This window comes from Harpia harpyja, chromosome 14, assembly GCF_026419915.1.
Source record: "Harpia harpyja isolate bHarHar1 chromosome 14, bHarHar1 primary haplotype, whole genome shotgun sequence".
NCBI lineage: Eukaryota > Metazoa > Chordata > Aves > Accipitriformes > Accipitridae > Harpia > Harpia harpyja.
The window spans coordinates 38,515,134-38,528,536 of NC_068953.1; the positions used below are offsets into that span (position 1 = coordinate 38,515,134).

General features: G+C 42.4%; 1 protein-coding gene across 5 annotated transcripts in view; it reads right to left on the reverse strand.

The window, feature by feature from the left end:
* BBS4 (Bardet-Biedl syndrome 4) overlaps positions 1-13,403 on the reverse strand; it is a 43,937-nt gene that overhangs the window by 17,582 nt on the left and 12,952 nt on the right. Inside the window, exons 1-5 of one of the 5 annotated variants that reach the window (XM_052806956.1) lie at positions 8,187-8,205; positions 7,113-7,192; positions 2,579-2,642; positions 1,688-1,746; positions 993-1,065 (exon numbers count right to left, since the gene is read on the reverse strand). In XM_052806956.1, the coding sequence (XP_052662916.1) occupies positions 993-1,065; positions 1,688-1,746; positions 2,579-2,642; positions 7,113-7,141 (225 nt within the window). In that variant the 5' untranslated portion in view covers positions 7,142-7,192; positions 8,187-8,205. Of the gene's footprint in view, positions 1-992; positions 1,066-1,687; positions 1,800-2,578; positions 2,643-7,112; positions 7,193-8,186; positions 8,206-13,403 lie in introns of those variants that run through there. The other 4 variants (XM_052806958.1, XM_052806954.1, XM_052806953.1 and 1 more) reach the window with 4 other exon arrangements.

Genomic DNA, 13,403 nt, shown 5'->3' on the forward strand with positions numbered 1-13,403 from the left:
GGCTGGCTCTACTTCCAGTGCTGAGCCAGGTATGGAAATAACTAATCAAAATACCCACTGAAGTCTGCCTGCTGTGGTTGTAAATAGAGCTATAGGCATGCCAAGCACATACTGCAAGTAGCTTGGTTAGCTAAGGGAATACAGACTTGAAAGAAGACCCATGGTATAAAAGGTTCCTGAGTTGTCTGGCACAGGGTAAGTTGAATAATACCAAACATATCCTTGTATCAAGCCTGAATTTTAGACGTACTGAGCACCAAAGTACGGCTAAAGTCAGTGAGTGCCTGATGTCTTAAGGAATGAGATCACATGTAGCAAGTCTGTCTTAGAAACAACACTTCTGCAGGCAAAACAGTCACCTGCAGAAGGCTGCCTGCAACTAACTGCAAGCCAAGTCCTCTCTCCTTTTACCCACTGTCATGTTTCCCTTTGCAATGCTCTTCCTTCACTTTTTGTCTTCTTATATAGAAGAGCTAATTTAATTATTGCTCCTGCAGCTATCAGCCTATGTTTTGCCAAAACAGGTAATACGTGGTAGGTAACAAGTAACCCTCTCAGCTAGTTTGAGGGTAATCTTTTTCAATGGTGTTGGGCGCTACAAAAGGTTTCCCACTTACTCAAGCAAGTTTTAATGATAACTGAGGATTTCCAAACAGGGAGCTACTTCCCATACTTTCCTTAATGTATATATAGGGCTATGTTAATACTGATACTTTGCAAAGCCCAAACACATTGCTCGATTCTCTGTGCCCCAAGACAAGGTGCGGGATTTTGCAGGCAGAAATGTGCATCCAAACCAGATGCTGCAGAGGCTCATCCATGCTTCTGAGCCTGTGCTAAAAGGCAATGCCTCTCAGCCCTGCAGCTCCTCATCTGCTCAGACTGCACGCAGTGTGAGTTCACCTCTGCTTGGAACAAGTTTGCAGCTGTCTTCATAAGACGGCAGAAACGTCTGCATACTACAATAACCTCCAACTCACTGAAACACTTACCCAGTCCTTTTCATCAAGTTTAGCTGCTTCGTTGTACACTTCAATGGCTGCCTTGTGCTTCCCCAAAAGAAACCTGCAAAAGCATTTCAATTTTTATTTTTTCTCGCTTTGAAGCCCTGCTGTGCAACCACTATCACCTTTGGCAGTGAGAAATGACACTATTTGCTAGTTCTCCAGAGACCTGCATGAGAAGCCCTGAGAAGTTTACAATCTCAGCAGTATTACAATTTGAGCACTGCTCCCTTTCAGGGCCAAGGTCATCAATCCTGCGAGATGCTGAGGAACTCCCTGACGTTACTGGAGATGCAAGGAAGGAATTCACAGGCTCTGCAGTCTGCCTTTGTCTCAAAGGAAAAAGACAGGTGACCTAACTGGACATTCAGAGACAGGAAGGGGTCTGTAAGGCAAGTTTACACAGCTCAGGTCAGCACCCCTTAGCTCTGGACCTAGAAATCAGTGTGTTACTGCTCTTGCTTAAAGAACAAAGAAAAAGAAAATACAATAGCAGCCAGGCAGATAACAGAGATTCTGCTTTTAAGGGTAGCCCACGCTTCTGGAAGCCAACTCAAGTGTTGATAAGGAGGAATCATGTTTGGAATTAAGCAGCCTGGGATTTTACTTGATGCCTGGGAGAAAAACAAAACATGGAAGGTCCTGGGTGGCACATCAAAGACAAACAATAAAACACCACTCACAGCGATCGTGCCACCTGCTTGAGGTTGTCAGCGCTTCGAGGGTTCAGAATGGAACATGTCTGAAAAAGTTCAAGAGATTCTTGAATTTTCCCCTCCAAGCGAAATATCAAAGCTGTAAGACAACATATACCAAGCAAATTAGTCCATTATCTGCAGGAAAAATGTGCTTCTCTGACAGCAGGGAAAGAAGAGGGAGTACAGATATATTATAACAACGCTCATTTGGTCTTTCTCCCTCCTGCAGCAATCTCAGGCAGAAGCTGTGTCTGAGGGCAGAACGACAACGCATGCAAAGGACTCGTGCATGCCTGGAAAAATTTCTGTTTTTCAGAACAAAGGCAGCTTTAAACCCTGGCCAATTGCTCGTGAAGATGCAGTCCGGATTTCCCCGCTTCCCAACTTCTACAATCTGCAGTACATCCTCGGCCAACAAATCTCAGCTGTCCCCCACCATGGCACTTTGAATTGCAACACCAAGTTTTGGGGCACATTTTTTAGGGGACAGAGGGCAGGACAGGAAGAGGAATACCATCCTTAAAGCAAACAGTAAGACAGCAATCACCTGAGGCAGGCAGCTCTAACAGAAAACATGCATCTGTAATACAATCAAACATACACCAACATACTGAAGGCCAAGAGCCCATAGTCCAAGGAGGAATAGATGACAAACTCATGAATACAGAGAAAACAGAAAATCTCATCTGCCCATTTCATGTGAAAATCCCAAACTTCAAAACTAGACCTAGCAAGCAGAAAAAAAAGCCAAGTATTTTTTACATATTAATTTCATGTTTCAGTCACCTGTTCCCCTTCTTATTGTTCACTGTATCTCAAATCAGAAGTAACTTGCTTTAGCAAAATTAAGACTTTCAGAGGCTTCCTGCAACGTACCTTGAACGTAGACTGCATATTCACACAGCCCATGAGACTCCTGGAGCTGCTCTTTGATGACAGCCTGAAATGACAAAGTGCAGAGAATACATACCAAATGCAGTCTCCCTCACCAAAAAGCCCATTAGCTGGTTCACTATTACCCCATTACTAAACTGCAGCATGACAGCTTTCAGAAGAATATAAACCTTTCAAATATTTTAATAAAGGCAATCCCTATGAAAGAAAATGGATTTCTCACTGACCAAATACCTTCTGCAACCTTGATTTGGAAAGTTTTTTGTATGTGCTACATATAGCTATGCTGTATCTGCGCTTATTGCAGAATGCCCTAAAATAACTTGAATTTAAACATCATGCAACATGTTGATGGACATAGTTCTTCCTTATGTGATGGTTAACAGTGGTATCACACAGGACATGAGAACTACAAAATTCATTTAATCAGAATTTGTGGTTGGAAAAGTCAACATAAATACAGAATTTGTAGCTAGGTGCTGCAATATACTATATTAAAATGCTATAAAAGTTGTAAGCTTCCACCATTTTAACAAAGCTAATGACAGAGATTTGGTTTCAGTTACAGAAACCACAACCCCATGTATAATAAAAGCACTGGACTGCGGCTGGGACAACTACAAGAGTGCACAGAAGAGTGCAAGCTCGCCACCATGTGTGAAAAGCATTGTGCCAGGAATACTGTAGCCCTTTTAGTATTTCTCTGTTCATTCTTATTACCAAAGATAATTAGATATTACCTGGGGAAAATGCCACAAGGAATCTCTGAAAGTATCCTCTGCTGATAAGGGTATCTACCCTAGGTCATTTGTGGAGAAATAAATTGGATTGGAGCAACTGCAGCTAAGTCAATGAAAGCCAAATGAACAAATGAGGAATACATGGGAAAAGGAAGGGGAAAAAAACTGATGCAAATGTAAATTCTTGCTGGCTGCATTCATGCAGCTGACAGTTTGGGGTGCGGGTGCAGTTTGGCTATATTCCATAGTCACATGTGACCTGAAATGATAAAACCAGTCAAAAAGGGTGACCTTTGAGAGGATGAGCACTCTGGCTATGAACCAAGAGCATCATTTCTGCTCTGAGACTCCTCTTTTGCTCGGAAGTGGAAGAGACAAAGGGGGTAAAGCGAGAGCCTGATGGAAATTTACTAGCCAAAGCCTTTTTAACAAGCAGCAGCAATGCACTATGTAACAGTGGCACTGTGAAACGTGTATGTAAAGCACATTGTAATCCTTTTAGCGGAACTTATCTCTAGTAACGGAATGCAAGGCTACTATGAGACAAAGAGGCACAGGATGCCTCAAGACTGCAGACCCGGCTAAAACTAACTCTGTGGCTTTGCCAGCAAGAACACGGGAGTAAAAGCTGTAGTTCACCAAGAGGACATGATGATGAAGAGGAGTGGATGAAGTAAACGACCACCAGAAGCCTCTGAAGCCCACCCAAAGACGATAATGCACATGTGGGAGTGGGTGGTTACCCATGATAATGAGTTCTCGGGGAAACCATGAATATGTATGTATAACTTGCATATAAGCTGTGTAACTGACCTGGCACGGCATGCACATTAGGAGGAGCAATCCCCTGTGCATCCAGCGCTGCAATAAAGAACACCTCCTTAATAGTCACCGTGACTATTAAGTCCTGATTTCGGCTTTTCACGGCAACAGGGGGAAAGAAACATTTCTGTGCCAGCAATAACCTGGTGCTCATCTGGCACTTCTGTCAAGTGTATGATCAGTACCAGCATCCCCTGCCTCCGAGACGACTATAAGTGAAGGACCTGAAAACAGGAAGGAAAACTGAACCTCAAATATAGCACTTAGATAGAAAGTGGAGTGAAGGCAAGGAAGGTTATTAGAGAGAATCCTCACTCATAAAAAGAAAACTAAAGAGACAAAGGAAAGGAAGAACAAGTCTACACTGCTCTTCCTCTCATCTGTATCTGCTAATATATCTGTATTACACTCTTTACAAAGTACATTATTATAGGACATTCAACTTGGACATAACCAAGCATCTCCTGAATACAGATATTCTGTATTTCTCCATCTACATAAAACCAGTTTCTCAGAGCAAGAGAGGGCAATAGAGAGCTATCTTTTAGAGAGATCTGATTAATTCTATAAGCCCTAAAAAATCCCATAGCAAAAGGCCTTGAGCTGAGAAATACGATCTGTAATCCCAGCTTTTCCTCCCAAGTTTATTTAACTTGCCAACAGAATTTAGACATACTGGCAGGAGACCAACCAGCACAAGCAACTTTAATTAATTAAAAGCATCTGGTAATTTTAATAATTCCTTCCTCGCACATAACAGAAGCAGAAGATTTCTGTTGTGAAAAATGGTTAGGGGGCAGGGCTGGAATTGATGCTGCAAGCAGAAGACACAGTTTATTAGCTTTGCACGCGAAGAGTGAGAGCTGAGTGATGATCACTGCTTAGCAGGGCCTGTCCCTCCTCTCCCCCCACTCCTCTCTGCCTGTGCAATCACAGGGGATGCTGCAGCCGCAGGCTCTGGGGGATGTTTGCCTTGCATCTTGGTGGGTAGAATGAGAGGCAAATCAAACAGCGAGCATTATTAATCCCTCACTGTAATGAGCAGCACAATTTGTCAAAAGCTTGGCAACACCAAAATAGACACAGGAGTGGCACTGTAAGGGTTAAAATCGATTTAATGCCTTCACTTTGGGGAGCTAATGTTGGTAAACAAACAGTTTTTTCTTGGCCTTTTACATCTTTGAAAAATACGGGAGCTTTTAAAACCATGTTAGAGAGGAAGCATTTCAAAGCACTGAGTGGGAAAGAGGGTCTAGCAAGATTCAAACCAAAATTAATAGCATCACAGGTCACTTGTTTCTTAGCTGAGTCTGAAAAGAAAATTAATGGGACGAATGCCCAAACTATAGTGAAATCAAGCAGTTAACAGCAATTTAAGCCATTGGGGATACTGTCAATACCTCTTTTGGTTTTGAAGGTATTAGCCCCAAATAGCATGTTCGGGAATGTCTATGTTTATCACATGTAAGGGCAAGCACCTGGGGCATCCAGGTTAGATCCGTAACCCCACATAACACCAGCAGAGAGAGACAGAGACTACCAGAGGGTAGCTCAGCCCACCTAAGATCTGAATCGCCTTTTGGACATGCTATCACTCCTCAGTGATTGACGAAGCATCCTGGCATGCCAAGGTTCCTATCTTCTTTGGGACAAATCCAGGCCTCTGAGTGCACATCGATCACATCTTGGTGAAAGGATGGAAGATCATTTGACCTGCTATGGTCTGGTGCCAAACTCTTCCAACTTTACTGCAAAAACCCTGCTTTGTGAGCCCTGAGGAAAGGCTTTGCTGCCTTTTACTTTGACAGCTACTGCAAAGCTGGCCTGCCAAGCAAAAGAGTATTAGCTGTCTTCTCTCGATTTTTTTCCCCATATTTTGCTTGCTTCCATGACTGATGAAGATGTGGAGAAGTCGATGTTGCCATTATATCATCCACTTGGTTATTTTCTCTGTTTTCCTGAGCCATACATCTTCTCTGCACTCTGTGATTCTACATCGCATCACAGAAACAGTAAATGTACGCAATCAGAGAGCAAAAAAATGCAGTCAGATCAACAGAAAAGGGAAACAATTTTCTATTTAGATTGCTAGTCCAACTTTTGTTTATATCTATTTAAACCAAGATCTGAGAGGAAATCACACTGCTGATGATACAACCCTCCAGCTCCACTAATTAAGAGCTAAATGAATTTCCTCCAGCCTGCCAGTTTCCTAAGCACCCCCAGGAGTTCTCCAGCAGAGACAGACAAGTCCCGACCAACCCTGGTGTTTCAGAAGCAAAAGTCTTTTCAGATCTTCTTTGCACATGACAGAAACAGAAAGGCAACTCTTACTCCCCTCCTCCTGCCCACTGGTGCATCATCTTCAATAGCTTGTGTTCATTTTATCAGGAAAACACACCGTTTAATAATAGATTTGCCATTTCCTTAGTCCACTTACCGTTATAATCCCAAACAAACAACCGCTTCCAAGCTACCCACCAAACCCAGGAGAAATTAAAGGGTGCAATGCATCATGTGTAAAACGAAATAATTTTGTTCAAGGGTAACAAAGATGTTTTTTTTTAGACTCAGTAGTAATGTTCTACTCAGTTGAAGTGTTTTTCATAGCGTATCTGTAGCACCATTGAGAGACCTACACTATGGAACTGCGTTATTATCAGTTTGGAAGACCCTATCCATCACTTGGAACAAGAAAGGTTTGCAATTCTTTCCATTTTTCCACTCCCAAAGACATACCGAGCTCACAGATTGCTCCAGAGAACTGCATGCATGGATCCTGAAGGTAGCCAAGGATTTGAGAACACGAAAGTTATTTTACTTGTATTTTCTCTTGGTCCCTTTATTCCAAAAGAAGTCAGGAAAGAGGGTGGTTTGGAAACTGGCATGAAAACTACCGTTTCATAACATCAGTAAAATAGTTCCTAATGCAAAGTCCCGAAAGCAGCTCTTACCTTACACTCGTCGTAGTCTCTGCGAACATAGAGCAGATAGATCAACCAGTTTTTCCTCTCTAGGATTGGTAACTCTGGTGCTGGAAATGTAAAATATCAACAGAATACAGGAAATTAGACTGATCAGCAGAGAACCTGGGCACAGCACGAGAGATATTCTGAACCACCCGATCTGCAAGCACAACGCAATTAATTCAAGAACTGCAATTGCACCAGGTGGTACAATTAATCATTTGACCTGAAGCCTAGAGTGCAGACATATAAACAGTGTCCGGTTTTATTTTACTTCTCAAACTGATGGATAAAATGCATTGTTCAAGATAGACAATTAAGATCCCTTAGCAGAAAACTACCACCTCAAAAGACTTGAGGCATCAGCTCCTTCTGGTGCTGTTACTGAGCAAACAGTTCCAAGCACCAACTACATGCTCATTTTAATTCAACACTAATGCTGGTTTGGTGGAATTGGTTCTTCCAAATATGCAAGAAGCAGCTTGGAGGAAACAAGCTGGATTCACATTTTGGAACTAGGGCAGAAGAATCAAAGGTCTTTAAAATAAATTTCTGGGAGTGAATGAGAAGGAAACGGGCGATACACGCAAAAGAAGATTTTGGAGATGTTGCCGGTCTGAAGGTGTGAATAATTTAAAGAGGTCAAACTTAGTTCTTTGAAACTGTGAAGAGCCTATGAAACATCACAGGTCTGAGATAGTGTGAAGCTACTGGCAGAAAAACGTATTTGATGCAGTGGAGGAGAAAGACCTGTGCTCCAGCATTTCAGTCATAAGGAGCTTGCAGGAGTAATTATGGCAAATCACGAATGGATGTTGCTTAGTGATATTCATGTTGGGTTTAAAAATTTAACACACTGCTGTGCATTTCATTAAGGCTTGAAATGTATTGCTTGTTACTCATTTCTACAGTTCAGATGCGGGTAGCTGAGAGGTAACCATAGCAACTGGCAAAAAAGCTATATGTTTGCAAGTCAATATTATGACAGAAGTGCAGAAGCAAAGCAAGGCAAGGACTGTAGCAGGAGCCGGGGCAGCAGTGAGGGTGATACAAGCACCAGACCTTCTCCAGGCCCCACGGAGCACGGCTGGGACCCACACCACCGACGGAGATGCAGGCTCAGCTTCCAGCAACCCAGAGCAGAAGGTATTATTTGAAGTGGTCTGCAGTCCGCTCTGCCAGCTAGCAGTACGGGTCATGATCAGATGTAAGAAAGAAGAAACTCTGCAGCTGGAAGGACTGAATCATGTCAGGAGACCTTACCGGTGTAAAGTGTTATTATCTTTTAGAAACACTGAGCTTTAATCACGAGAACTGCGCCTGCGGCTAGCAGCAAACACATCTCTCAAGCATACCATGCTCTCTCCCACAATTCACACCCAGTCTAGTATCACTGAGAGCACTTAAAAACAGCTAGAATTTCTTCAGCTGTTGAAGTTGGAAAAAATTTTGTAAAGCCATTCTGGTTTTGTTGTTGTTTCTTTTTCTTAAATTCCAGAATATCCAGTCAGATTCATAGGAGAGCTGAGATTTAAGTGTGCACACCAGCAATTTAAGGTCAAATACCTTATAAAGAAGGTTCAGCTACCAAAACCAAATAGAAAAATCACAGTCCAAATAAAAAAGTAATCCACACAAGCTAAGCTTACAGACATGCACAGATCAGGGATCCAAACATTCTCAGATTCTGCTCTGCTGTGTAATACCTGGATCTTTGTAAGGTGTTTAAATATGCGTGTTCCAGATCAGATTAATTGATTTCTGATGACTTTATGCTTTCCATTCATCCTTCTTACGGTGAGACCATGAAAGGAAGAGTGAAGAGGCTGCCTAAAAAGCTACACATTGATTGAAAAAACACTATTTCATAAACAGTCTGGAGAGCTGCTGTTCTGAAGTCCGTTGAGGGGTTACCTAATTCATTAACAGATTTGCAATGACTTCCTTGTGTAAGTTATTACGGGTGCCAGGGTTTGCCAGAACTTTCTTTTTTGAGAAACACAGCACTTGGGGATGCTAGAAATGCACTGCAGAAAGCAGCCGGACTTGAGTGCTCTTCCTGCGTAGCGTCTCCTGGTGCCACTATCCGATCCAAAATACCGAACCAGACGTGTCTGATACACCTGGGCACTTTCTACCTTCTTTTGTAAGTACTGATTTAAAAGCAGACATTGCAAACTTTATTTAGCCATAAAGATTTCAGTTACAGTCAAAACTAAAGTATACTTTCCCATTTTGTGCCTAATAACACAGCTTAAAATTACAAAATCCTGCATCATTATATACAATAAAAACTGTCTTAAATAGGGATTAATCAGAAGACCTTCCAGACATACCCCATCTGGTCTCCAACCATTTGTAGCACACGCCTTACTGGGAGGTTAAAAAGAAACAGACAGCACCATTAAATGTTAAAACATACAGAAAAACTAGCTGGCTGGGGTGTGTTGCTAGCTGAGATGGGAAAGACTAAATTATGTTAGAGCCTACACAAATGTTTTGGGCTAAGCTAAGAGGACAGTACATCAGCAAGCGGATGGAACATCAGTTGTTTAATTCTTAAAGGAATGAGCTTTTTCACACTTTTAAGACCAGAGGGACATTATACTCCACTCCCACACTACAGAAACGCCTGCTGAGAACAGGATTGGGAAGGAAGAAATGCTGAATGTCAGAGTGAGTGCTGAGCAGAGTATTAAGCTGCAAAAGAAACGGGTAGAACAGACACCGCCTGCCTTCTGGGTCCAAGACTGCAAAAACCCAGAGGAGTCTCCTAAAAGAGCTGGGCTGGACAGAAAACAGACAAAGCAAAACACACCATGAGACACAGAAGTGAACAGTTTTCACATCTGCAGAGATAAAACAGTTTCTCTTCCCCGGGCAATATGCTGAGCTAAGGATAACTATATGGAATTGGGAAAACACATGGAGTTTTTACGCTCCTAAAACTCATTTGGAAACAGCAACAAACCTGACTGAGGGGACATTACTCTCCTTTTTTCTTTTCTTTTTCCCTAAGACAAGCAAATTGAAAAAAGGCAAACAATTCTGATGTCTTTCGAAAAAGATGCCTAGATTAATTCATAGATATAAGTGAATCTTACACCTGAACACAAAGTTTCATAGAAGAAAGTTGATGCGCTCCCTGATTCTATTCCAGAAAGTAAATGTGAACACTTTGACCCCTTCTCTGAAGAAATCCAACATGAACACCATGAACCAAATCTGGTATGGATGCCACAGAGGACTGAGAAGAGAGGAAGGGCATAGAAATTACGAGAAAATTAATAAATTTGACACAGGAACATGTCTGATCCTCCCAAAAAGGGCTGTGGGAAGTAAAGGATTATTTCCAGGCTCTATACTCTATTCAGAAGCAGAGAGAAGTAATGCAAATTATTTATACACCTCTCCAGAGCCACAACCATCTTAATCTGCATTTCTGTTTTTCCATGAAAGCAATGAGACGCCTACTTCTGGTGCATTTATCTCCCTTAGGTTTGCTCCCCCAGCCTGCTGATAAGGGCTGTCGCAGTGCAAAGGGTCACGGCATTTTTCTGAAGAAAAGGGAAATACAAATCCCCAGCTAGTTGGGACTCCAGCCCCAGAGAAAGGGAATAAAACAGTCTGCAACTTTCTGAAAGGACATGATTCAATTGTAGCTGGTCCTAATATCCACGTATTTTTCCAAGTTTAATAATTACCCACAGAATACCTAAAAAAACCACACACACACAGATGATGTGTGTCGCTCAGCTCTTGCTGCAGTGGCCTGAACAGCAACGTATGGCTGGATCCAGCCACGGGGGCTGCTACGAGGGGCAGAAGAACAGAAATAAGCACCGGCAGCATGCCTCAGTCTTCTCAAGTACAAGGATGATCAGGAATAGTGGAGGCTCCATATGGCATATAATGGTTTGCAATCTCACACTAATTAGATCTGGGAACACATACTGCCGCAACCGGTCGTTCAGAAGGTTTCTGCACAGGGAAAAGCCGCCGAATTTGGCCTCGCCAGGAGGAGCTGAGCACATTCATCAAGTTCCTCAGGCTGCCTACATTGCAATTTTCCACCTTCTTCAATACATGGACCTTCAGAAGTTTCTCACATGTAACTGCTGTGGATCATGTGAAGACACGCTCTTCTTCGTCACCTTTTGCAGAGCCCTCGCAAATAATCCAGGCGCTGCCAGGATGCAGGGACTACAGGTTAGAAAATAGTAGTTTATATCATTCTAGCAGTGAAAAAAAAAAAAAAGCCATTATTTTCTGTAAATCAGCCTGCTCAAGGGCCAGTCCAAGAAAATGCGATTATCAAAAAACTTGGCATCTACAGTGAAAAGAGTTTATAACTTGCATAATTATCTTTTGGCCTCTCTTTTCTGGGATTACAAAAGTCTAGTCTCATTAAGCAACTGCGACAGGGAGCCAGGCACCAAATATATGATTAAATACCTCAGCCAAGATACATGCCAGTTTCTTTGAAGTGTGTTTTGATTGAATTCAAAAGGGAATCCATCTGATCTCCCACTTTCTCTGTGGCCAGTGATTGATTGCACAGCCCACTTGCAGCAATGTGATTTTTCTTTCTGACAATGCTCCTTTAAGGAAGCCACTGGAGTGGAAACCCCGACAGAATCAGAGTAAGATCATCAGGTTTGTATCTGTGCTGCGCTATCATCACTCTTTGCTTTATTCATCCTCTTATAGATTTTCTCAAAGGACTGAAAAAAAAAAAATTATCACAGTTATTCCCTTTTGTGTAAACCTCCCTAAGAAATTATTTTGTGCTTGCATCTTCATATTGGGTAATTATAGCTTAGCTATGAACTATCAAACAGTGGGGTTTAGATTTAATAAAAGGGTTTTGAAACTCCTGTAAAGAGAGAGGAGGTGAAAAAAGCCCCAGAAGGCTCCAGTCAGATTTCATGGGGGAAACGATTGCTAAAGCACCAGCCGTCCTCTTAAAGAAATTGCCAGGTGCAAAGAGACCACTTTTGTTGTGGGCACAGCCAGAGTAAAGTGCATTTCAACATAACTGCACAACTGTAGCCATCAGGCAGCTTTTCACCTTATTTTCTCCAGCATGCAAACTGTCAGCTGCCTGGAGCACCCTAGCACCCTTCCTGTGAAAAGCACAGATCAGCTATGGCTCTCTGAGGTGGAGAAGGAGCTCAAGAACACGTTAGTCTCATCAGACTGAAAAAAAACAGATCAGAGCCCAGCCCTTCTTCCACTCTGGCTTATCAGAAAGAGTCTGAGCCCCAGTTCACTCCCCATCCCTCCAGCTTTGCAACCCAGCCTGCAGCGAAGTGAGCAAAAGCAGCAAAGAAGAGCCTGGAGAAGAAGCAGAGAAGCAAAAGACTCAAGAAGACACAAAGAAGAACCTATTATCACGCCAAAATCCATAATAACCAAAACCATACATAACATACAAGGAGAGGACAGAAAATCTTCAGAAAAGTAATTAAATGGAAGTATTTTTAATTTTTTTTTATTCCGCAGTAGCCTCACAAGCCATGGTCTAGATCCATTGTGGTAGGTACCATGTACATGGGTAAGATTATCCAAAAGGCCTAATTTGGATCCCGATGCAACTGTCCCTTTCCAAATTCTAATTAAAAATTGCACGTTGTAAAACAGCATTCAAGCACACAGGTATCTGCAAAATTAATAAACACAGAGGCAATGACTCAAATCTCTATTGTAACATTTTGCTATTAAGAGAGCTGCACCAAAGAACAATTTGGTAAAGTGCCATCTTGTTCTGAAGAAATCAAGGCAGGAGGCTTTGCTGCAGTGAAGCCACAAGGGAGCAAGGTTATCATCTCCCACCATCGTGTAAGGCTCGCTCTAACGCACAGAAGCAAGATTGATCTTCTCAATTTGAGATTCATTTCCCATTTTACAGCGATTCAGGTCATCAGCTTAACAGCAAACTGACAACAGCATAAAGACAATTCACTTGCCGCTGCAGGGGAGCATCCAAATCTGAGAGGCAGCACATGAAAGTCTTTCAGGACCAACATCCACTCCATCCATCCCTCAATTCCCAACTCAGCCTCCCGGAGACACTTGCTGACATTATTGCCAGGGTTACAATTATTCCCACTTGCAGAGCTTGGGGAAGGTTTACTGTTGGGCATAGCTGTGGTTACAGTCCAAAAGGAAGCTTGGTGCTCTCACAGCCGTGTTAAATAAACAGTGATAGGGAGGGAAAGGTGAGGATGAAACCAGCTGTGCATATCTCCCTTTTGCCTTGAGCTTCACAAGCTGCCA